At 59.7% G+C, this 25,538-nt stretch overlaps 1 protein-coding gene across 1 annotated transcript in view; it reads right to left on the bottom strand.

The window, feature by feature from the left end:
• Positions 1-25,538, bottom strand: part of KLHL29 (kelch like family member 29) — a 282,334-nt gene that overhangs the window by 42,990 nt on the left and 213,806 nt on the right. Inside the window, 3 exon segments of the mRNA XM_028517023.2 lie at positions 9,915-10,008; positions 10,010-10,428; positions 13,122-13,263. Coding sequence (XP_028372824.1) covers positions 9,915-10,008; positions 10,010-10,428; positions 13,122-13,263 — 655 coding nt within the window.

The following is a 25,538-nucleotide window of genomic DNA, read 5'->3' as shown; positions in this document are numbered from 1 at the left end:
AGTGGGGGGAGGAGAGGGGTTGTTGTTTGGGGGTCAATGCTTACTAACAGACGGGGAGGGGAGGAGTTGCTGAGGGGGTAGGGTAGGCTGGGCTGAGATGCACCGAACTCGGAGACTTAAAGAGAAATAACTTAAAAAACGCTGTGGAAAGGTTGACTTGCTCTGAGAGCCAACCCTAAGGGGCGAGAAGGTGCAGGAGTAAAGGGGGCCCCATAAAAAGGGGTGACCGACAATCTCGATCCTGATGAGAAAGAGGGGAGAAGACCCCCGAGGCACCCAGGCAGCGGACGGCAGGACTGCCGTAAGGTTTTTTCCTTTTCTCTTAATTCGAAGTTGGAGTATGTGTGTGCTTGTGTGTTTTACACAAATAAGTCGTGATCCTTACAGAAAAGCTAGAATGCCTGCAGTGTGGCACTCAGGACCAAGGAGGTGACAGCACCCCCTCCCCTAGCCTGTCACCTAGCGTGTCCCTTTCAGGGGCACTTTGACAGGCTGAATGAAGCATGACCAGGGAGGACCCCGGTAGGGCAAAGGATGAGCATCTGAGGCCACTGGAGACATTTAGTCTGTGGCCAAGGAAATCCTGCCACCATCATAAATCTGAAGGGCTGTCATGTAGAACAGGGACCGGCTTCTCCCTGGGTGGCCCCAGAGAGCAGGACTATAGACGTTACAGGAAGACAGCTCTTGACCTTGGGACGGGATAGACCATCCAGCAATCGATGGCTCCTGCTCAGTGCCTGGGGGTGGAGGGCAGCTTCCTGCCTCCCGGCACAAAGGTTCCGTGGAAGCAAAGCGTTAACCCCGTATGTGGATGATTCTGACAAGGGAGGGCACAGTCGGGGCTCAGAGCGCAGGGAGCAGAGTGAGCAGCGTGCAGGTGAGCGGTGGCAAAAATGAGAAGAGGGCACTTACGAGAGGTGCACAGGTAACTATAAACCACTGAAAAGACCCACGGCCGAGTCACACGTTGGTGGCAACCACACAGGACCCGTGCTGTGGGAGGGGCTACCCTGTCCTCTTGTCAACCGGACTGCTCTGTGTCCCCCACGGTGTCACACGCTGAAGCCTGAACTCTCAGGCCTCCAGGGATGGGGCCTTTCAGAGGTTATTAAAGTTAAACGAGGCTGTTAGGGTGGCATTCTGGTCCACTAGGGCTGGTGTCCTTGTAAGCAGAGGAAAAGACACCGGGAAGCGCTGTGGGGACACACTGAGAAGACGGCCGTCTGCAAGCCGAGGAGACAGGCTGCACCAGAAAGCAACCCTGATGGCACCCTGGCCTTGGACTTGCAGCTTCCAGAACGGGGAGAAACTAAGTGTCAGCTGACGGCGTCCCCAGGCCCAGTGCTCTGTCATGGCAGCCCTGGTACCCTAGTGCACAGCCTAGGGTGCTGACCCCACAGGAGAGGGTGAGGAACTAATACGCCTTTGCCTGGGACGTGTGCACCCCTGGAGCTGAGACCCTGGGCAGTGACAACGAGGTCGAGAGGCCACTGGGAAGAGGGGAGGGAAAGGCCGTGAGAGGCCCTCGGGCCGAACCAGCCCGTCGCGGCGCTGAGCCTGGCCACCCAGAGCGGTGCCGGGACGGCAGAAGTCAAGGAGGGCGCTTTCTGGGCGAGGCGCTGAAAACCCTCGGACGTCCCTCTCAGGCACATGTTTTCCAGGAGAAGAGAATTACACGAAGGAAACAGGCAGCGAGGACGCTTTCAGTAGATAACAACCCTCGGCCACTTTTTCCTTCAGGCAATTTACACGATGTTTTGTGTTCGTAACCTACTACGCCGGTGTGATTTGTGCCTTTTATGTATCTAGAAGAGTGAGTGTGCTCCTGAAGGGGATGTAATTCCAACCAAATGGTTTCTCGTGAAGCCAGGGCTGTGCCACGTTTTCTGGGGGGTTTGCTGGCTGGTCTGGGGTACTGCAGGCTCCCGCCCCCACGGGCACCGGCAGCCTCCCGAACCTCACTCCCAAACACTGTATGACTTCCTTACACGTGGAACCTGAAAAGCCCAACACGAATGAACAAATGAACCACAGTAAAAACAGACTCATAGAAACAGAGAACAGGCTGATGGCTGCCAGAGGGGAGGCGGGCGAGGGGGCTGGGTGAGAAAGGTGAAGGGAGTTAAGATGCACAAACGCCCAGCTGTAAAATAAATAAGCGGCGGAGACCGAGTCCACAGCACAGGGAGTGTAGTCCCTAACATTGTAACAGCTCTGCGCAGTGGCAGGCACCAGGCTCAGTGTGTGATCACCCTGGAAGGGGCACGCGTGTCGGGTCACTAGGGTGCACAGCCGAAACTAGTACGCCATTGTGTGCCAACCACACTTCACTAAAAACAAATTTAACACTGCCCCTCCTTGCCCCCCCACCAAGACTCATTCCTAGACCCAAGACAGGAAAAACCCCCGGGGGTCCGCCCCACGGGGCGTGCCTTCCGCAGCAAAGCCCACATGAGCCAGACGGTTTAAACAGCAATCAGGCACCAGGAAACGCGCCCATCAGCCGCTGTCACAAAAGCGGGGAGAAAGGGTCACAGAGACTTTCCGAACCCTGGGTGTGCGCCGGTTCCCCAGTCAGGGGTTACTGTGCCCCCACCCCGGGATTCTCACCGGGATCAGAGCCCCCGAAGACCAAAGGGGCCTTCACCTTGCAGGACCAGGGCGGCCTCAGGGGCTGAGAAGATGGGATCTTGCCGGAGAGCACGGAGTTGCGATGGCCACAGTGGCTGGGGGAGACACAGGAGGCAGCCGGTGGCCGCAGGGCCATCCGGGAAGGGACTGTGAGTGCCACGGACTCAGAGGACGGAATTCTAGGGCCCGTAAGTGTAAATCATGACCTAAGCATCCCTCCAAGCAGGGCAGGCCCCGAGATCCGTCTGAGGAGAGGCGTGTGTGTGTGCAACTCTGTGATAGATGGGTCTATTGAGAAACCATTATTCTGTGTCCCTGGCGCTTATCCCGAGCATTCTTCCTTCAGATCCGGCCTTCGTGGAACTATCTGCCTTCCGCTTGCCTCCTCTCCGTCATTCCAACTGCTTTGGAAGGCCCAGTCCCCCCTGACTTCTCTTCTCCGGCCCCTGTAGCGCTTGTTGCTGGTGCCCTCCTGGCCTTCCCAAGTGGAGCGCGGGCTCCTCTGGGGAGAGGTCCGTCCCTCCCAGGGCCTGGCAGGGTGTCCGAGACACTGTGCGCATCACCGCAGGGCCTGCCTCCGCCAGGAGCCGAGACCTGTCTGGGCACGCGGCTGGCACACTGCTCTGCCGCTTCCGCCCGCGGAAGCCAAGCGTGGGCTCGGCACACAGTAGGTACCTAATATACCACACACAGTAGTTGCACAGTGAAGGCTTGCCGTGTAGCAGGGAGGGCAGCGCCAGGACTCAGAGCCCCTCGGTGCCCTCTGGGCGTCTGTGGTCTAGAACCCGCCATAATCCCTGCTGGCGAGTGCAGGGCCGCCACTCCCGGGACGGTTAGGGCCGGCGCAGCATTTCAGACCTCGAAGGTGCTCAGCAGAGTCCCGGGGCCGAAAGCCCATAGGCTGCTCTCCTCACTCCGTGTGCTCAGCTCAGTGAGGAGAAGGCCGGGGGTCCGGGCTCTGCCTCTGTTCGGCTGAGCAGCGGGGCCCTGAGAGCAGGGTGCAGGGCTGGGGGGCGGGGTCACCTCCCGCTCGGAGGAGGAGGACGCGGTGTTTGGGTGGTCTGGCTGCCTTTGCGGCGTCTCCCTGCTTGCCTGGTTCACTCATCATCAAACGATCTGTTAACAAAACCGCTAAGTCCAGACAACCCTCCAATTAACGATTAACAAACCCCTGAGGACAGAGCTCTGCAGAGGGGCGGGAGGAGGGGCGGAAGGAGGGGCGGAGACTTTCTGCAGCAGTTGGGGTAGGCCCTGTCCGAGGGGAGGAGGAGAGACCTGTGGGGGAGGAGGCTCCCATCACAGAGGCTCCGACACACGCACTCCCTGGGGGAGGGGCTGTGGGGGGTTGGGTGCCAGAAAAGGGTGGGGGGCCTGGGGGATTGGTGCCTGATCCCTGTTGAAGGTTTCTGCCGATCAGATCTTGGAGGTTATCCTGGAAAATCTTGTTTTGAAAACAATGTTTCTTCTCCAGGATTCTTTAGAAATGACTGGGGTGACAGTAATGTCAACAGCTAACACTACGGGGGGCGGGGGGGGGTTTCTACGTGTGGGGTGCTGTGCTGAGACTTCACACACGTTACTCAATCCTCAGTGCACGTCTGTGGGGAGGGCACACGGGCACGTGTGTCCGTGTTGCAGATAAGGAAACTGAGGCTTAGAGACACTAGCCTTTGAGCACAAGCTCACTGGGTGAGCGGGCAGTGGGACTTGAACTCCACCCAAGCAGTTTGGTGCGGAACCTGGGCTCCTGGCCGCCTTCCACGCTCCCAACCATTGCTCTCTGCCTGCAGCCTTGCTGGGTTGGCTGACCTGTCCCACCTACCCACGTGGCCCCTGCAGTGTCCTGGGCACCCTGCTCTCAAGCTGAGTGTCAGAGGGCACAGAGATCCCCCGAGGGTAGTTAGGAGGAGCCCTCCCAAGACAAAGAGTTCCTGGGAAGAGGGGGAAGATCCCAGCAAAAGGCATGTCGTTAGGGCCCTACTGGAGGTCCAGGTTACAATGGGAGCAGAAAGGCAAGTTGCTTCAGTTCAGAGCCGATCCCTGGGAACTCGAGGTGTGGTGAATATCACGATGTTAATGTCGTGAATGAAATCTCCCAAGACTCTGGAAGGCAAACTGGTCTTTGGCTTCACCACATTTGAGCCCCTAGAAGACCACACACATAGACAGATGGCCCTGGTCCTGCTAGTGGAAGTAATAACAGCAGACACTTTCATGGTGGTTACTATGTGCTAGGCACCATTCCGCGGCTTTACGTAAAATAACTCGCTTCATCACCACGACAAGTGGGAGAAGCAGGTTCTATTATTATCCCCCGTTTACAGCGGCAGAAACCGAGCCAGAGTTTCAGATCCCATGTGCTCTGGCCCCAGCATTTTGGTGGAGCTGTTTGGGTAGGAGCTACAGGGGTAGATGGACTTGTGTTCCCAGAGTGCGGGACAGGTGTGGGGGTGGTGGGGGGCGGGCTGCAGAATGAAGTCCTGCACGGGGCACCCCCTACATGCTCGGGGGCCCTGAGGACGGCCAGCTCACACAGAGGGAGAGAAGTCCCAGAACCTCGAGTGGGCCATTCCCGGCTCAGCAGGTTGCCCTTTCATCCATTGCACGCTGTTCGGAGTCCCTCAGAGCCAGGCACCGGCTGGGAAGCCGGGGGTGGCATGGGAATCAGACAGAACTCTCGCAGGCAGGCCCCCGCCCCCGAGGCTCACAGTCCAGTCGGGGGAATGGCCCAGGAGTAGGCTCCCTGCCAAGGCACAGGGCACAGCTGGGTGGGAGAGAACCCGGGGGCGCGGTGGCCGCAGGGCAGCCTGGGGGCAGAATGGCAGGACAGGAAGGGGGCCGGGCAGGAGCCAGGCCCTGGAGCACCAGGTCAGGGGCTGAGCATTTGACCAGGAGCGACGGGACTGGCCTGTGTTTTGCAAAGACCGCTCTGGCTGTGGCCTGGGCCTGGAGGTCACCACTGCAGCCCGGGAGAGAGGCCAGTGATCCAGAGGAGGCAGGATCCGAGGAGTTTTCAGACTCAGGGCGGGGAAGAAGGGTCAGGGTTGCGGACAACCACAGGCCATGACTTCGAACCCCTGGAAGGATGTGTGATGTCATTTCTGAGACAGAGACACAGGACGAGCAGGTCTGTGGGAAGATGACTTCAGACCAGGGGTGGGCAAACGGCTCTATCGTGAAGTCCCAGCTCCCTCCAGGATGTTCACTGCAAAGGGAGCAGGGCGCCCTGGCCCACCAGATAGCAGGGGAGGGGGACACGGGGCCTGTGCTGGCCCCGTGGCTGGGGACAGCTGTCCCGAGAGCCCCTGCTCCCTGTCTTTGCCAAGCAGGAGGCAGTCTGAGGACTGACGGAGCTCCATGGGGTGGAGGTCCAGAGGCAAGGAGGGGACGTGAGGGGACGTGAGGGGACGTGGAACCACGGGAAGGGGACGCACACGCCCCGCTGCATGCACCTTGACCACAGCCCCTCAGTCTGGGCTTACAAAACCTAAGGTCAGGACAGACAAGCCTCCCCGCTGCAGGTCAGCCTGGGCCTGTGGTCCAGAACACGTGGGAGCGGGAGCAGCCTGGCCTCTCTCTCGCCCTAGAAATGCAGGTGGAAATACAATAGCTTTCCCACAGCTCACTACCGGGCCCAGGGTCCGGGGCTTTACCAGGTCTCTAGCTCTGCTCTTCGCACGAACAATCCTTGTTGAAAGCGAAGGGGTAGAAAGAATGGCATCGGTAACCTGGACCTCAGCTGTGACACTCTCAGCGGGGCTGATGTGGTGCTGGGATGGTGACCTTAGACATGAGGGTCTCAAGGCCTGAGGCTGGCCACGACCTCGGCCCCTGGATGAGCTGAGGGTTTCCAACTCAACAGCAAGACGAATGGCTCTGGCGTTTTGTAACAGGATACAAATGGAACTAATTCTTTTTTCTTCCCTTATCACTTTGCACGCATGAAATCTATTTTAATTAGCTTTCAGTACACAACCTTAAAAAGGTAAGAAATCCCACAGATTGCTCCCACCCCCACATGATTCTTAGAAAAGGAAGATTTATCTTGTTTCTTCAGCGAATCTATATGTGCTCAATGCATTTAAATAACACTCATTAGAGCGAACTGCATGCAGGCGGCTAGGCCGCCTTCTCGTCGCAGACCGGAGATGGTCGCTTGACCCATTGCAAATCAAAACGCGTTTCCACGCCGCCGTTATTTTCCCATCGGTTCAGTTTTACATCAAAGTCCCAGCACCCCTTCTGGGACGGCGGGCCAACACCAATAGCCTCAGCTGAAATTTTAGCTCATTTGATTGGAAGCTCAGTTCCAGAAACAAAATGTGAAATTTTAAATCGGGGCACTAATGAAGTCTAAAAGTACCAGGGTCCCATCCCTCTGGCTGGCAAGACCTGCTCTTCCTGGGTGGGGTTTCTCCATAATTACTCCACCCCGTGAGAGGCCAGGTTGTCACGTCAAGCAATAGTCGGGGAAGTCAGGAGACTTTAATGAGCTAGATCCCAAGGCGTGCCGCGGTGGGTCTTATTAGAATGCGGGGCGAGGCTGCAGTCAGTGAACAGGAGAAAAGGAAGGTTCTTTTTTTTTTTTTTTTTTTTGTGAGTGGAGTTCAGACTAGTGTTGATGCCACCACGCAGTGGCTCCTGGTCCCCGCTCTGAGCTGGCTGGCTGTCATGTAGGAGCGTGCACTCCACAGGGCTCCGGAGACGTAACAATCCCCAGGGGCAGAATGAAAAGTGACCCAAATCCAAACCCACGCGGTCTTGTCAGAAATACGATGCTCACACGGCAAGTTTCAAAGATTCCGTTTCAGAAGCCGGGTTCTCATTTGAAAAAACAGGCAGTTGTTTGACATGAGATCTGACAGACAAATTATAGCTTTAGCAATAAAGGCTTTTAGGATTAGAAAGGAAAGGAGAAATTACTTGGGGGAAAAAAAAAACCCCAAAGCCCCAACAAACCCACCCAGGCCTGAGTTTGGAGGCATCTGTGTGTGCACGTTTCCCTGTCTTTCTTCCCCCCGAACGCGAGGAGCTCTCTCAGCCCACGGAGGCCGGAGACGGAGCAGCGAGTGGGACGCGATGACCAGGAGAACAGCCGGCTCTGCGGCAGGCGCGGGAAGTCTGCGGGAGGGTCGTCACTGGCTGGAGCTGGGGGCGGGGGTCCTCCCTGGCTCACCAGAAGGGGGGCTGTGGACACCTTCTAGGGACACCCCACCCCGGGCCTCCCTAGTACTGCGTCCACCCTTTGGGGCTGGAGGAGGGAAGCCCATCAGGGTCCCTCTTTCGTGTCCCCTCCTGCTCATGGGCTGGGACCCACCCGTGCCCTCTGGCCCCACAGAGAAGTTACAGGCTGTGTCCCCGCGGTGACCACCCCCGTGGGGCCAGCAGTGGCCTGTCTCTGCACTGTGTCTTCCTGGTGGTAGGGAGTCGGGTGCCTGAGCATGAAGACACGGGCCTGAGCCTGGCAGCTTTGGGGAGACAGCTCCCGGGTCCCCGCTAACCCCCAAACGAGGGACTCCAGTCCAATCTGGGCCAGCTACCTTTTCACGCAGAGTAAGTCCTTTTTCTAGACGCATGTCTGAAACGGGCAGGTCAGCGGGTCAGCAAGACCTTCCGTCAGCCCCAGGAGGCTGTCCGGGTCGGGGCTAGGCCCCCCGAGGTGGGGAGGAGGGAGCCCGCCCCGCGCCCCAGGCTTTGGCAAGGCCGAGAGAGCAGCTGGGACACCGAGTGCCCATTGTGTCCGAGTTGGCAGCACACAACTGGGAATAAGTTTTTGTTTTTTTAAAGGGAGAGAGAGCTTAACCAAAACAATTCAAACAAAAAATCGATTTAGTTAATTAAAAAAAAAAGATCTTAAACAAAACGAGAGTTTACTAGAATTTAGATGTAATTTCCTACAATTTTGTCATTTAAAACTAGTGCTGATTTCCCAAACAAAGGCAGCCTGGGGCCGTCAGATTGGGAACGGAACCCAGGGGAGATCTAGACCCAGCTTCGCTGCCGGGATGCTGGACAAGGCACCATAAAGACCACGGACGGGAGTTCACGAGCGCAGGCGGGGCAGGAACGGAACAGCTGGTGTGGAGCAAAGCTCCGTGAAAGTCCAGAGCCCCTGAGACGCCGTCTCTAGGGGCTGTAAGGAGGAGGCTGAGAATCGTGCTCAGGAGTCCACACTTCCTACGTCCATCAACCCTCCCCTTGCAAAGGGTCCTGGATGCCCCGCAGCCAGACTGCCTGCCGTGCACCCTCCTGCTGCACCCGGGGCTGGGCCTGGTTGCCTGTGCACCGCCGTGGGCCCCCCACCCGCCGAGCAGGAGCAAGTCCCCGCTGGCTGGAGCTCTAAGGGACAGGTAGGTTTGGAGCAGGTGAGCCCCCAGCCTCACGTCAGTGGCACCTGCTCTTCCTGCTCACTGACCTCCGCCTCCCCTGGTCCTCCCACCAGCTCCTGCATCCTGCTGGGCAGACCCCTCAGACAGACGGCAGAGTGGGGCCTGTTGGCCGGGGCCCTGCGCCCTAACCCTCACAGCCAGAGCCACTCCCGGTGTGCTCCCTCCTCCAGGCTCTGTTCTCAAGTCTCTGCCTTGAAAACCGCAGTGGACCCAGGCAGGCGGTGGTGGCGGCGGTGGCGGGGTGGTGGTGAGTGAAGGTGGGGCCTGGAAGTGCTCTTCCGGAGCCTCCACGAGCCACCCGAGTCCTTGACACAGAAATCCCGTCTGGCTCAGGATGATCTGGGAGAGCTTCCTGGGCCTCAGCGACCACCCCGAGGGGCACCCTCATCCGACACCCCGCGGCACGATGGACGGAGCTTTTCTGGGGAGGGACACGGGCAGTTCCTGTTCCCACTGTCCTCGTGGGTGGGACACGGAGAAGGGCCAAAGGAGCTGTTCCCTGGAGCCCTAAGGGGAACAGATGGTTCCTGCTCGTTCTGCACTTGGCCTGGTCTTGGGGTCAAAGGTGAGAATGACCCAGGGCTTGGGCTGGAGGCACAAGGACCCTGAACCTTGCAGACTCTCCCCTCCCCTCCTCTGTGCACTCACATTGCCCTGACTTCCCCGTCCTGCCTTCCGCCTTCTCCTCTGCTTCCTCTGTCTGAGGCCCGGGGCCCGGGGTGAGGCCCTAGGGCAGCCTCCAGGGGGGAGCGGGGATGGGGCGAGGCCAGTAGGGTGCTGCTGGAGAGCACAGGCCACCAGGAACCACACTCCTGTCCATGCTCTGTCGTGGTGACCGTGTGGGGAGGCACAGACGCAGGCACACAGGGAGCAGGTGGCAGCAGGACTTACCTTTGGGGTGCCCAGGGTCGGTGAACTCATACTTCCCCACACCAATGGTCCGCAGCATCTGCAGCCCGTGGGCTGAGTCGGTCGCGGGGGGGCCCATTGGTGGCAGGGGCACCGCTGGGGAGAGTGGCAGATGGCTGGGCTGGCGGCGGTGGCGGCAGCAGGGGCCCTGCCATATGACCGTTGCCCACTGTGGTGGGTCCTGGGCGGGCCACCTGTCCCACGCCAGGCAGAGTGGAAACGGCCAGGGGCTGAGGGCTGGCATACAGGGCCTGGGCAGGCATGTTGACCACCACGCTGCTCAGTGGCTGAGAGGGCGGCTGTGGGAGCGAGTAGTGGGCTGGCATCAGCGGGAGCTGGGGCCCCACGTGTGGAGGCAGTGAGGGGGTCACCCCAATGACCGGGGCCTGGACGTTCACGGCCGGGCTGAAGGTGGGAGGCTGGGCTACTCCATAGGAGTGTGCGATCAGGGCGGGCTGGCTCCCGGCGGCCACCGTGGTCACCCATGGCCCTGTGCCTGCAAGGGAGATGGAAGAGATGTCATCTGCCGTTTGCACATTCACTCAACCAACACCAATGGCCCCAGGCCCTGGTCTGGGCGCTGGGTCACAGAGGTGGACCAGATGCCTGTGCCCAAGAGTGCACAGAGTGAGGACCTGTGATTGCGATGGCACGACAGCAGTGCCTCAGGAACATGTGCCAGGTGGTGGGGAGGACTCGGAGGAGGGGACACAGTCTGCCTGGGAGAGGTCGGGAGGCAAGAAAGCAGAGAGAAAAGAGGGCAGACCTGCAAAGAGATCTGGCTTCAAATCTGGGTTCTGCCCCTCACTAGCTGGGAGCCTGGGGCAAGTGGCTTATCTTCTCTGAGCCTCACTCCTCCCAGCTGTTGCACGGAGCTAGCAACACCTACCTTGAAGGTCTCCCGGGAGGAGCTGAATGAGAAAAGGGTGTCTGGTATGTGTTAAATGTTCCATACATGCAGGTATTCTTCCTTCCTTTCTGGAGAATGCGTCTGAGAAAGGGTGGGGTTTTTTTTTTCTTTGCAAGGGCCGGGCAAGAGTGGCAGAGCCTGGGGCTGGGAGGCAGAGCTGGGGGGTGGGCAGCGTGGGGAGGCCCGAGGGGCTGCTCCCTATGGCCTTGCTGGGGGGCCAGGCAGCCTCTGCATGGCCAGCCCTGGGGGGAACTTGAGAAGACCATTTTGCCCCCAAAGGAAATTGTGGTTCGCCAAGGGAGTCCAAGGCCCCTGAGCCGCGCTGACACTGAGGTGACTCAGGCAGGCTTGAGCGTGATGCCCCAAGATACCGACCATGAGGGGCAAGGCCAGTCTGGGTTGCCTTTGACCTAATGAGTGTGGATCCAGGTCTCTGTCACCTGAATGTCCCCGTAGTTTTCCTGATGCCTCTTCAGTGGCAGCGTAGATTAGGGCAGGGAACTGAGGAAGGAGAGTTGGGGGGGCCACTCAGGACCCCCAGCCCCAGAGCCTGAAAATCGGGGCTGGGGACTCCCTGCGGGGGAGTAAGATTTAGAGGCAGGGAGGGGAAGGAACCAAGATGGCAGGGCAACTCTCCAACCACCAGAGGGCGCTGTCCTGAGGATTAGTTCAAAGGGCACAGTGGGCAGCCAGGCTTGGAGTCAGATGGACAGCTCTGTAGCCCTCCTTCTGCCCTCCCTCGCCGAGTGACCCCAGGCACAGCCCTCTCCCCAAGGCAGCTTCCTCATCTGCAGTGGGACAGCAATGCCACCAACTGGACAGGGCTGCTCCGAGCATCCAGATGACCCAGAGCAAGGCACGGAATCCATGCGCAACAAATAGTTCTGATTCCGATAACGAGCGAGGCGGGAGAAAACGAGAAGCTGGCAAACGTCGGTGAAGGAGTGCCAGCGGGATTCTAGAGCCGGCTGCTTGGGGGCTTGTCCCCCAGCCTGAGGAAGGGGAGGCGGTGTCACCGTGGGCCAGCCTGGCCGTTAGAGACAGGCACGTCCCTCTAAGCTCCGTGGTCTCCAGGATTAGCCAGGGAGCCCGGAGAAACGCACCCGAGCTTCGGGGCGCAGCGGGTGAGATCTCGGGGAGCTCTGCGGGGGAGACACAGCAATGCCGTGCCGCGGAGCGGACCGATCTATGAGCCGGGAATGGCCCCGAGGACGCTGGAGACCCAGGGAGCGGTGTCTAATGACGTGAGGCACGCCCCGCTCACCACTGTCACCCGTGATTCGGATGACGGATGGGAGACACCGTGACTAAGTCTGCAGGCGACATAATGTTGGGAGGGCCGGGCACAGGTCAGCAATGAAAGCAGGAATCTAAGCGATCCTAAGGGTCACCCAAAGACATTGACAAGGTCTTGCCCTTGGGTCTCCACACCCAAGGGCCTCCCCAGGTTGAGAGGAGAGGGACAGGGGTCAGAGTGGCCGCGGGACAGCACTGGGGCCTTCCTGCTGAGGCGGCACGTGATGTGGCTGCCAGCAGAGCAGAAGCCACATGAGGCTGCAAGGGTCCCAGCAGAGGGGCTGAAAGGAGGAGGGGCGGGGCAGACCGCACAGGGCTTCCTCCTGGTGGGTCACCGGGATTGTCGTCGAACAAGGTGAGTGGGGTGACTCCTTTGAGGGTGATAGGACTAGGAATGACGGACTCAGGGGTGTGGCTGGAGAACGTGGGTGTCCATCCCACGAAAGACTCGGAGCGGGGTGAGTGGGACCCCCCAGATATCTGTAGGGCTGTGCTATGGGGGGGCTGAGTGGACCGGTCGGTCTATGTGTACCCCAAAGGGAGGTCTGGGACCCATGGGGGACAACAGGGAAGGCTTTTGCTGAGGTCACAGCTGTCCAAAGAAGGCCTGGGGTGCTGCGGGAAGGGGTGAGCAAGCCCCCAGCCCCATTCCCATGTAACCGTTGGCAAGGCGGAACTTCCTGGGAAGGGGTGATTTGAGAAATTTGATATGAATCTGGGCACTGATATTTGGGAATAACTAACTATTCAAAATGACCCTAAGCAGATCGGCAGTCACTCTCTCTCCCGTTTCCTCCCAAACACTTTCCTGAGCAGCAGAGACAAAGCTCACAGGGCCCCCGCCCCACCTGGCCCAGCCTGAGGTCTGGGCTGCCGCAGGCTGTGGGGCGGGGCCCGCTGAGGAGCTGGGGCCCAGGGGGGAGGCCCTAACACCCCTCCCAGCCCTGGCACAGGCGTCTCTGTCCATGGGAGGAAGTACACACCTGGGTTGTCGCTCTCCCTCATCTGTTTGGAGGGTGGCTCATCAGTGTCCCAGGGTGTGGACTGATTGATGGGCGTCTGCCCCCACCGGATGCTGGTCGTGAGTCCCTGGGACTGACTGTCCGCTTTGGAGATGCCGGGAGCCTGGGGAGAAGCAGAGCAGGAGGGTGAGCACAGCCTGGTGAGCACAGCCTGGCGAGGGTCCTGCCCTGGGAGCCACCTCCCCATCCCCCCATCCCTCCCACCGCCCCAGCAGGTCTCCTGCTGCCTGAGCCACGGGGGCTGGAGGCAGAGACCTGGCCCGAATCCAGTCCCAGAGGAAACTGCAGAGCATTCTGGCACAGCGGTGACCTCTGCTGAGACCCAGCCTCCAGGAGCACCCAGCGCAGTGCCTCCCTGGCCACCCTCTGTGGCCACTCCCTCCCCTGAAGCTACCACAAAGGAAACAGCACTCTGCCCTGAGATGTAAAGTCCCCCGGCCCCTGGGCCATTAATAAACTGCAACAACATCCGTGGGCGCGTGCTGAGCGCCGACCGTGTGCTCAGCCCGGACTCAGCGCCACCGTACGCCTGGCCCTTTGACATGTGAGCAAAGGGCTCTCCAAAGCTCCCCTACCAGGCTCCACCCTGCCCTCACACCGGCCTCGGAGGCCCAAGCAGTCCTGCTTCAAAGGGGATATGAGGAGGGTGGGGACCCAGGCCAGCGGCGACAGCTCCATGCGGCCACCAGGGCGGGAAGGCGGGGAACACCCGCACCAGGCCCCTCGGTCCCCCTCATTCTTCCCAGAAGGAAGGAGGCAGGCTCCCGGCTCCAGGTCTGACTCTCTCACGTAGATATTTAGAGCAAAGAGAAAATGAACCTCAGGGTGCGAGAACCCTTAGGACGGCTCTGGTCTCCCTGAGCCACAGCCTACGACAGAGTATCACATAATCGTTAAAAGTCACGTTTCCTAAGAGTTCCTAACGAGATGGCAAAAGGCTTACACGGCAATGTTAACGAGAAAAGCAGGACACGAGCAGACACGGAGAGAACCACGCCGTGCAAGCCGCACACGCAGGAGGGGGAAAGCACGGCGTTAGCAGGGACGCCGTCCTCGGTGATGGCGGGGGACTTCTGTTCTCCTGTCTGTACTTCTCTGCATTTGCCAAATTTTCTACTGTGGCCGTTACCATCGTTATCATTATAATTACAGAGTGGGGCAAAAGGAGGTGTACAGTTGTTTGTATGGAAAATAACACGATAAATGAATAACAGCACAAGAATAAATCCTGTGTTTCATGTACTCACAACCGTAAACCTAGTTTTGCCCACCCTGTATAATAATAATAATACCCCCCCCCCCAAAAAAAAACATGCTGGGGAACCCCAGCCTGGGATAACCAGGATGCGGCTCCCAGCAGTGCAACCAGAGTTTCACCCCAAGCAGTCTGGGGTGAAGAGTGAGGGGGTGGGGACAGTCACGAAAGGCCAAAGGAGCCCCAAGGGGCAGCTGCAGACCTTTCTCGGGGGTGGCATGGTCCTGGTGGCCTCTGACAGAAGCTGACCCAGTAACCTGGCTGTGGGGGTGGGAGGGGGGGCAGGCAGTGCTCCCTCCTGGGTCTCTCCAATGACGGACACGAGGGGTTGGGGGTGGGTACCAGCAGAGGGCGGGCACGCAGCTCTGACTGGGGCTCTGATGCCTGAAGCCGAGGATGGCCAGCCTGCGCCTGCCCTGGGCCTGCGGGGAGCGGTGGAGCCTCGTCCCATCAGGACCAAAGGCGGCACTGAGCTAATTGCATTAGGTGGCACTTTATCTCTGGCCTGCGTTTCAGATGCTTCTCGTCTGTGAACAGAGTGGGAAATAAAGGGGAAGGGTGACTCTCCAGAGGAAAGAACAATTCAACAAACAGGCTTCCTTCCCAGAGGCTCCTGCCCCATTTTTGTCTGTGGGGCAGATGGGAGCCTGGGGTAGGGTGGAGGGGTGGGGATTTGGCCACACTCCCCAATAGTCTTCCGGAACTTATGGAACAATGCTGTGGCTTCTAGACCGCTCTCTAAACAGCTTTGCAGAGTGCCCTGTCTGCAGCCCCTCTGTGTTCCCGGGTTTTCGGGGTGCTGGTGGGTTCAGAGGCACAGAGGATGCTTCCCGGTAATCAGAGGCACCTGAGAGGGAAGAGCCTGTGTCTGTCTCACCCAGGGCCCTGACTGGGGTGAGGTCTGAAGGCAGACACCCCGGCCTCATCAGCTCCCTCCTTCGCTGTAAAACAGGTCCCCTCCTACCAGTAGGGGGCGCTGCAGCCCCTCTGTGCTACCCAGGATTTCAGGAGGCCTCCCGGGCCAGAGGCAGGTTTGGTTCTTAGGGACTGCCTGCAGTCTCATCCCCGCCCTGCTGAATCAGCCTCCAGGGCCCTGCCTGGCACCTTCACGGGGTGGGTGGGGAGGGGGGGGGGGGCTCTGGAAACTCGGAGGCCCTGGGCCCGGCCCTTACTGACGAACGGCACTGTGGCCAGCAGAGGCGGCTGGGGTCTCCCGCTCGCTCTTAGTAGGTCACCAGACTCCAAGCTCTACCACTCCAGGAGGTCTAGCTTATGCCCTAACATTGGTTCCAAAACTCTCCTGCCAGCTCAGTCGCTTGTGCCTTTGCTGGTCAGTTGGTTTGGTCAGTAAACAAGCGCTGGGCCTCTGCCTGCCGTGAGCCCCGCCCCGCTCTGGGGTCACTCGTTTCAGCCGACTGTGGCACTCGGCTACCCAGGCAGACAGAAGGCAGCACGCCCCCGGGGTGCAGGGGGCGACTGGGAGTGGCCACAACTGGTTCGCTGTCTGGCTGTGTCTTTCATGAATATTACAAGCGAGTTCTTATGTACAAGAAATTTGCTCTGCTGTGAGAAGAAAAACAGTCTTTTTTTTTTTCCTTAGGAAAGATAAATACGGCCACTTGTACTCTACCCGGCACTAGCAACTTCTGAAGCTATGTGCAACTCGCAGTTCAGGAATTTTTATTTATTTTATTAAAATAACGACCTGAACATTCCGTCCTCTACGCCTTCCAGAAAAAACACAGACGCGGGCTGTGTGCTCTGCGGAGGTGCCTGGGCGCCCAGTGGCAGGGGGCACGTCCGGCGGTGCGTCAGCCTGGCCCGACCCGGGCCGATACCCCTGTGGAAGGCTCCAGGTCCCCAGTAACCTCGTGGGCCCGGGTTCTGAAGGCTTCCGGGGCACCGCGTGCTGGTCTGCAGCTCCAGCTCCGAGTCCGGCTCTTGCTAAGCCTTTCGCCCAGGACCCAGAATTCGGAGGCCCAAGACTCCACTGGGGTTCTCCAGGCACCCCGCCCCCACCGCCCGCCTCCCCCACCACGCCCAAACGCCAGGCCTCCTGGAGTTCCGATTCTCACCAGAGGGGGCGCCTGCCCACGAGAACGCCGCAGAAACCAGGCAGGACAGCAGCTTGGACTGGGGAGAGGAAGGTAGGGCTGGGAGAGCCTCCCCTTGCCCCCTGCCACTGCCACGGTCTAGGACGTCAGTGAAGCCACCCAGATATCTGGCCTTTCCCCGGTGTTCCTGGCTGTGCTTCTCCTGTGACATGATGACACTCGGCAGAGAGAGGTAGACGAAGAGAGCCCTCCTCCTGCCTGGCACCTGGAAGTGGCCCTATCTGCCCATCATCCGGCGGAGCAGGCTTCTCTCTGCTTCCCTTTAATGAGATGCTAATGAGATGCATCATTAACGCAGCAGCTTTTAAACCTCGGCTCTTGTAAATTTTCAAAGGTCACATTTTTACGGTGGCTGACAGCATCCCGCTCCTTGCAGCGACTGAAGAACACTAAAGACCCTGGTCCTTAATGGATGAAAAAGTCTCCGAGGCGGCGGCACGGGCTGAAGTGCCCGCTGGGCGCCGGTCGGGGGCTGGGGAAGCTCCTGCCGCAGCAGCAGGCCCCCTGGGCCCTGGGCTGTGCTCTACCAGCCCAGGCGGAGCGGCACCGGGGGCGGCTCCACGTGGGGGAGGTGTGCGGGGTGCAGGCCTCGACACTGCCGCGTGTTGTTTGTGTGGTGCTGACAGGCTGGCGGGGACTGCCCTCCGCCAAGTGTCACGGAGGACAGCCAGGCCCACCCTTCTCAGTGACGAGCCCTTCCCTTCCACGGAGCCCAGAGTCACCCAGGCCTCACCCCATGCGATCGGTCAGACAATGCCTCCCTGCTCACCCTCAGCCGGAAACACAGCTGGACGCCAGGGCACGGTGATGGTCAAGGCTCGACTCCTGCCCTTGAGGAGTCTGCGCCGGTGGGATGGGACACACCTACACTGAGGACCCTGGAGGATAGTGCAGGCTGGGAGAGTGGCCACAAGACCACAACGCAGCCACACGACGCCAGCTCTGGGCCCCTCCTTTTGAGAGGACTCGCAGCCTCTGCCTGGGTGTCTCAGACCCTCCAAACCAGACCAGCGACCCGATGGATTTCACTGCGTGACTCCAGTCAACACCAGGGGCACTCAGGTGGTCCAGCCGAGCCCTCTCCGAGTGTCTGTGCGCAGATTTGTGAGCTCTTGTACAATGTTGTTCAAAGCCGCGAAAAACAAAAGGATACACGGTCTACTGTATATGTTGCAAAACAGCAAAAGATCAGAAGTCCTTTGTCTGGTGCTCCTGGCACACAAACGCCACAGTTTTGTTCGCATCCCTTTGTGTCCCACCTCCGGGAGGGGCCGGTGCCCAGGGAGCAGGCAGCATAACTGGGGCAGAGAATGCGGAAACTCCCGTCAGTGCGACCTCTCCCCAGGCGCAGGCAGTGGGGTGGGGGCGGCAGGTGGCCTTGCATGAAAACGGAGAAGCCACGGGTGACCCGGGCAGACCGCACTCTGAACTTGCCCTTAGGGGTCCTCCCACGGAGGGGCTCTCCAGCAGGAGTGCTTGTACGTGTCTGGGGGGGCAGGTTGTGAAGAAGGCAGGTTTCTGGGTCCACCCTCAGAGCTTCTGATTCAGAAGGTCCAGGACTGGGGGGGGACCCCTAAAGGTGGCTCCTGAACAAGCCTGCCAGGTGTCACCCAGTGGCCCGTGGACCTCACTCAGAGGCACAGTGACAGCCTTGACCTCCAAACTCCCAGGCCACTTGGGCCCTGACAGGGTGACCTCAGAGCTGAAGCTGTGGGCAGGTCCTGGCTGGGCCAGAGTTCCGCACCCTGCTCATGGCGGTGCTCAGAGACGCCAGCGCTTTGGTCACGCTGTCTCCACGGACTCCCGTCCCCGGCCTCGGTTCCAAGGGGCCAGGAGGACACGCCGACAGACACCAAAGCTATAAATCTGGGGCCTCCGGGAAGAACGAATGACATTTATGAGTCTCTCAATTCCCATTTCAGGATGGCTACTGATCTACACAACAAGAGGGTAATTGCAGTTAAAAGTTCCACCGGGGGCTGGGGGACGCTCTCTGGAGCCCCCTCCTGCCCTCATTAATGAGGCTGCCCCCTTCGGCCCCCCGGCCCCAGGCCAGTGCCCTCGGGCTCCCTTTGGAGCGGCACCATAACGCACTCTGGGGCCCGATGAAATTTCTAATAATACTAACCAATGATGTGTTAAATTGAGACACTTCTGGCTCGCACGCCGGAAACCGCATGATGGTTTAAAGGACCAGTGCTTACCTTTCTCTATCAATTTGCTGCTAAATTACTGCTTTCGGAGCGACTTACAGAAAAGTAATTCTTTATTTAAATTTTAATTTCAATCTTGTCATTTTAAATATATATTCAGATTCCAATCATATTACAGAGTATGATGGTGTCTCCGGAGGGCAAGCGTTCCTGCTGGGAGCTCACGTGGGGGCCGGGGGGGTGGGGGGGAGAGGGTGTGGCTTGGGGGTGGGAAGGGAGCTGTGCACGGAGGGAGGTACCCCAGGGGACTGTGTGATGATGGTCCCCATGTGCTGGGGTCTGAGACGGAACTGCAGAGGAGAGCAGTCAGCCTTGAACCTGGCTCTGTGCTCCCAGCCTTTGTGTCCTGCCCTGAGGGTCACCTGTGAACGCTGTAAGACGAAACCGCCAACCACTTCCTGTGCCGTCTCTCTCCCTGGGTCGGCATAAGGACCCAGCCATAAAGCGCTGCCCAGCACAGGTGAGCCGGGGCTGCCGGCCTAGCAGCTCACACTTACCGAGCACCTCCTACCTGCCCCGGGCACAGGCACAACGTGTTTCCCTCCTGTGAGGAGTTCTGTGCTCTCGCCTTCATGCCTTCATTGTCCAGGCAAGGGTCATCAGCCCGGAGAAGGGCCGTCCTAGCCAGACCTGGGGCCCTCACCGCCCTACGCCGTCCCCGGTGCTCTGGGAGGGCGAGCGTGTATCGGGCCCCCTCGCTCCAGGCCGCCCTGCTGTGGCTGATGCCCCGTAAACAGGTGTAGCGTGTCAGGGCCGTGCTCACACTGCCCTGTGTGGGTGGCCCTCAGCGCCCCTCTCCTGGTGCCCACGGGGTGCCCGCCATGGACTCCCCTTCCTCCACTGTGTCCCCCCCAACTGGGCTTCCTGCTGTGGTCCTGCCAGCATGACGGGCAGGGGAGCCAGATCCCTGGGGGCTTCCATCACGTCCCCCAGCCCTTCAGACGGACACCCTAGGCCCCAGGCCGCGGACCTGTTCCGCCAACCCCTGCCTGTGCGCTCTTGGCCCTTCCCAGTGGGGCCAGTTCTTCAGCCCCAGGCTAGGGCGGCACCCCTCTCCAGAGCTGGCGGTGCATCGCAGGGCTCACGGCGTCTGTCTCCTGCTGCTTCCTCTCTGTCAGCCCCTTCCCCTCGGCTTTCCTTGTGCGAGCACCACAGCTGCCGGTCCTGTGCCCACCTGCCTCCTCCCCTTCTTCGGTGGCCTTTCCCCTTCCCGGGGCCGGGGCATCTGCCGTTGGACTCCTGTCACCCCTCACCTGTCACCTCTGAATTCTTCCCACCTCAGCACTTCAGTGAGGGCATCAAATGACCCTTTAAATGACCAGTCGCCTCCTGACGCCAAGTCAGGAGCATTTCCCCAGCCTGTTCCTCTGATCCCTCACACTGGCGTCCTCCCTTCTCCCTCCTGGAACGCCTTCCCTTCCACGTAGGTCACAATGCTTTTCCTAGCTCTCTCCCTCGGTGGTGCTGTTCACCGGCTTCTCTCGCCAGGTCTCCCACCTGGACACGCCCCGGGGCTCCTGCCCGGTCCCCTGTGCGCCTCTCTCAGCACCTTCGGGGCCCCACCTTCTCTCTCAATTATCTTTCTGGCATGAAACACCTGTGCGGCAGCCATTGTCTCTGATGAGACCCAGCTTCATTCTGTGAGTATATTTGCGTCCCGTTTCCCGACTTCAAAGCCTGCGCCTGAGAGATATTTCTGCTCAGAGTTCAGCACCGAGGGCTCCCCTCGCACATGCGAGGCAGCCGCATCGGGGGCGGTGTCCGCACCGCGCCCTGTCCAGGCCCCCGGAACCTCTCCCGGCGGACGGGCCTCGTGCACAAAAGAAATGATAAATCCGGCAGAACCTTCAACTCAAAGCTTTCAACTCTCCTCTAACAACATTCAACGGGAAACTTCTTAGTCCCCTTTCCAAGTAACTTTTCATCCATTACAAAACCCACACAATTTTCAAAGGGGCTTTGAAATGAGATCACCTAGAAAAAAAAAAAAAGAGCCCATCACCAACGGAAGTCTTTGAAAAGAAAGAGGCCCTTTCCTGTGCCTCGGCCCCCCTCTGGTCGCCGCTTCGCTTTCATTCTGCGGAAAGGTGCAGGGCCGGCCTGGCCCTCAGCAGCCGCCTGTGATGCGAGGGAGCCAGTGGCCCAGACGGACAGGCGAGGGGGAGGGCGGGGGGCACCTGCTTGCAGCGCCGGCGTGGGGCCCTTCCTCCATTCCTCGACCCCCTTCCCTTGGCTCTCACGGCTCCCCCGACGGCCGTGTGCCTTGCGACCTGCCCAGCCTTCGCCCCGTTCACCCCGGCATTCGTGAGGAGGCAGCTCCCTCTGGACCACGGCGACCCACCTTCATTCTGGTTGCCAGGGTGGGCGGGAAGGTAGGCATGGCGAAAGCAGCCCCGTTGAGGCCTTTGATGGGACAGCTCCCACGTGCCGGCCCTGCAGGCAGGGACCCTGGCACCACCCCTCCACCTCCTGGCCTCAGAGCTCGTGACACGCCTATCCTCCCCAGGGTCAGCTCCAGATGCTCAGACGCACATCCGACAACAGCCGTTCCTATTCCCGGAGCCTTCGTTAAGTGCAGACACAAAGTCCTCGGTGCATCGGGTAAGGAGAGGCCCTCTGCTCGGGCAGCTGAGCTAAGAGGGAGGGAGGGGATATATGTGGGCCCCCACTGAACACTGAGGTGCTCCCGCTTGGCCCACAGAGGCGGAGGCTCTGAGTGCCCAGTATTAATTTTAAACCAGGCCTCGGAGGCCTTCCCGGAGGCGGCTCCTCACCACCCCAGGGGAAGCAGTAGGCCCTTTGGCACAGCTCGGTCAGGGGGTGGCTGGCCCCTCTGCCCCTGAGGGCCATCCCAGGCCCACCCTCCAGGGCGTTCTAGGGTGCACAAAGGCCTCCTTGGGTGCAGGACCCACCCAGAGCCAGAAAGAACCCCAAGACTGAGAGTCCCCCTGACTGTCTGCACTCCCTCAGGGTCCCTTCTTCAACGAACCCCTAACACACCTCAAATCCCCCTCCACCCACCCTTTGAGTCGCAGGCCAGGACAGAGCATTTCAGGTGTTCATCCCAGACAGGAGGAGGCCCGCCGGCGCGCGGGAACGGTTCCGAGTTCTGAAGCCTCCGCCGCGCGGCCGGCACCGCGACGCTTCCTCCGAGTGGGAAGTCGACTGAGTTCGACTCTCACGCCCAGCAAGGAGGTGCTCGCACAGACGTCTTCGGCGACCTCATTAGAGGCCTAACAAGAGGGAGGACTGTGTCAGGGTCACCCCGAGGTCAGGCAGGACAAAGAAACAAACAACGCAGCACAAGTGTCCCTGCGAGGCAGCTCCTCAGCCCGGGCCGCGCAGCTCAAGGAGCTAAAACGGTTTCACTGCTGGGACTTCAAGATGCACCGCAGCAAGTCCAGCTTCAAGTGCGTGTCTCAGGACTGCGGCCTGGATTCTGCGGCCCAGCAGGCCCGGGAGCTCAGCGGGACTGACCGTGCCTGCCGGGGAACGTTCCAGAAGCACACAACCCAGGGGGCCAACATTTACATCTTCCCTGCTCTCCGGCACCCCCTCTCTGCTCGGGCCACAGTCCAGCGCAGCTCCCTTCGTTCAGAACTGCGCTGGTTCAAGCGATTCTCCTTAAAGGGAACGGCATCGCCGAGCACCAGCTCGCCTCTTCAGGCTCCAGAGAGCTGGCTGGGGCGGATGGATTCCGTCTAAACTCACAGGAGGTCCAGGTGCAAGAGGGAGAGCGGCGCGATTCCCAGGAGCTGGTGGAAGGGGGCGGGAGGCACAGGAGAGCGGGTGGATGGATGCACAGACTTCTCTTCCTCGGCAGGGAGGTGGAGGGGGTGCGGCTCTGGGAGAGCAGAGCTGTGAGGCTTCTGCCCGGCTCGGCGGCGAGAGGGTGCACCAAGGAGAGGGCTGCGGGGCTTGCCGCCTGCGGCTGCTTGCCGTGGATCCCTGGGCCGGGAGCGGAGGGTGGCAAACGCCCTCTTCTGATGCCCCTTCCTTAGCAGAGGGGGCGGGCCAAGGCTTCCCTCTTCCCGTCATCTCCCGGGAGCAGCGCCAGCTACCACAGCCCCACCCATTCTGTGCTGGGGCCCATCACCTTCAGGTGCATCGTTCATTCATTCATTCACTCACTCACCCCATGCTTACTGAGAAGCTAGCCTGTGCCGGCAGATACAACAACGAATAGCCTCTGGGCCAGGGGAGCACCCAGGCTGATGGAGGAGGCGCAATCCTAACTGTACCAGCTAATACCTATTGAACCTTCAGATGTGCCAGCTTCTAGCCCTCAAGACCCAGGAGCTTTCTGAAGCCGAAGTCTGAGTGTCCACCTCCATTCCCCACTGTATCAGTCACCTGGTCCGCGGTAACGAGATACCATAGACCGGGTAACGTGACAACAGAGATTTATTTCTCACAGCCGTTCTGGAGACTAGAAGTCCAAGATCAGGGCTCTGGGTGGGTTCTCAAGAGAAATCCTCCTGGCTGCCTTCTTGCTGTACCCTCACATGGCAGAGAGAGAGAGAGGGGGGAGGGGAATTCTAGTCCCTTCCCCTTTCGTAGTCCTATCTTGGGGTCCCCATCCTCATGACCTCACCCAAACCAAATTACCTCCCAAAGGACCCATCTCTGAATGCCATCACAGTGGAGCCAGGGGTTCCACATAGGAATTGGGGGACGCCGTGGGTGCTCAGCAAACGCTTGCTGAGCTGCGCGGAGATCTGTCTGTCTGTTGTTTCTCTGCCTCACCTTGTCCCCCAGGCCCCGGCGTGGGGGGTTTTAATAGAAGGACACCGCAGGCCCGACCAGCCCACAGCTGGCCCTCCCACCAGCCTGCGCTCTAATTTTCTGATGCTTTGCTGTTTCCCCTCTCACAACATAATCTCCCTGATCTCCAGTCTTTCCTGAATGCGGTGGAAAGGCTTGTTGTGTTTATCTCCGGAGAATCTGCCGTGCCCCTGTGCAATTTTCCATTGTCATGGTTCATTTTAATTTCCTCTAAGGCTGTTGGCCACTCTCGTGTTCAGAAATAGCTTGTTCCACTTAATAAAAGCGCTTAAATATGCAGACACGAGAAGTTTCCTTGGCTCGCTCCTGAACCTCGCAGCGAGGGGAGTGAGCTGCATGCCCTGCCCTGCCTTGTGCGGTTAGGCTGAGCACACGCCAGGGGGCTTGCAAGGGAGGGAAACCCAGAACGAAAGGTGTGGCGGAGTGGGACCCAAGCAAGAGCTTCTGCTGGAGACCCAGCGGCCGGGGTGGCATGCATCTGTCTTCCAGCCGACAGTGCACGGGTCTCCCAATGTGCCTCCTCATCAGAGCGGCTGTAATCATCAGAGCTCTGGCGTGGCAGGTGGAAGGTCTGGGTTCAAGTTCTGCTCCACCTCTACCTAGCCTTGTGACCTTGCACGGGTCATTTCACCTCTCAGCATTATCCTGCTTCTTCCTCTATAATACCGGTATGATAATTCTTCCAAAGGCTGACTTCAGCAAGGAGTGAAAATCCTCTGCTTCCAGGGCCCCATGCAGAAGCTGGGGCAGAAGTGGGGCTCAGCAAACGGCAGTGATTGTTACTGGGAGGGGCCCCAAGAATGCCAGAAGGGGGCCGCGTTGAAAGCAGTCTTCTATATCAGCTCTCTCTGGGTTGCTGGGACCAGAGAGTCCCCCACTGACTGGGATCACCCAAGGGGGACAGAAGAGAGGGTCGCAGGCTGGATCGTGTTTCCCACACTGCGTCTACGTGAAGCGTAGCCGTTTGGTCATGAGACCAAAGCCCGGTACCGCAAGCTCTGGTGGCAGCGGGTCAGAACTGCAAGTCAAGGTCGTAGAGCCGAGTTGAGCCTGTAGTCCTAGTTAGCAGGGGCAGAATCACAGGGCACCCTTCCTTGGCCTAAATAACAACAGTTAGGAGCCAAGAGTCTAGGGTGACTGCTATTTGGGAACAGGAAGAGGCAGGCACGAGGCACTGACTCAAAACTCCCAGTAGAACGGCTGCTGAAAGGCCTCCCTGTTGTTGGCTCAGAAAGCTAATTCCAGCCCTGTGGGGCTTGGCGGGACGCCGGTGCCTCCAGGCCCGAAGCTCAGCTCTGGGGTGGAGGTGGGGGCAGGGAGGGCATTTCGGGTCCTAAGTGCCCCCCTAGAGGGATGTCCCAGGCAGCCCTGTGTGGCTCACCCTCAATGCCAAGGGCCCCTGGCAAGCACTGCCTCTGGGGGCTCTACATACCCCCAAGAAGCCCCGCCCCTCGCGCATCTTCACTTAGGTCCGGCGCTGACGTCACCACCTGCCCTGCTCAGAGAGGTCGAATTTACAGAGTCACTCAGGGTCACAGACAGAAGTTGAGACTAACTGCTCATACCGTGTGCACTCTACAACCCCCGGCAACACACAGGCTCACACAGCGCACGCGTGCACGCGCACGCACTCACCTGCTGACACACGGAGCCCACAGCCCAGCGCGCACACACGGAACCCCGGCCCCCCAGGGCAGGAGACGCCGGCAGACACCCCTGCCCGCTCGGCAGCATCTCCTTTCTTCCACCGCTCTGCAGCGGAGCCCCCACGGCCACTGTGCGCTCCTCTCCCAACCACGTTTTCCCGATCCCACTTCCAGTCTGACCCGTTCCAGTTCTACAACGAGAAAACATCCACAAACACGACGGAGGGAAACAGATGGCAACAATTACCGGCGGGAGAAAGCAGAGCCGTTCCCTCCACCAGGGCAGGCAAACACATCGTCCCCAGGCGCTACTGGGCAGTCTGGCGGCAGGGCTCCCGGGCCTGTGCCGCTGCGGGGACAGGCCG

This window comes from Phyllostomus discolor, chromosome 6 (genome assembly GCF_004126475.2).
Source record: "Phyllostomus discolor isolate MPI-MPIP mPhyDis1 chromosome 6, mPhyDis1.pri.v3, whole genome shotgun sequence".
Classification (NCBI taxonomy): Eukaryota; Metazoa; Chordata; class Mammalia; order Chiroptera; family Phyllostomidae; genus Phyllostomus; species Phyllostomus discolor.
Note: the sequence above shows the minus strand (reverse complement) of the source record. Positions and strands in the feature narration are given on the sequence as shown.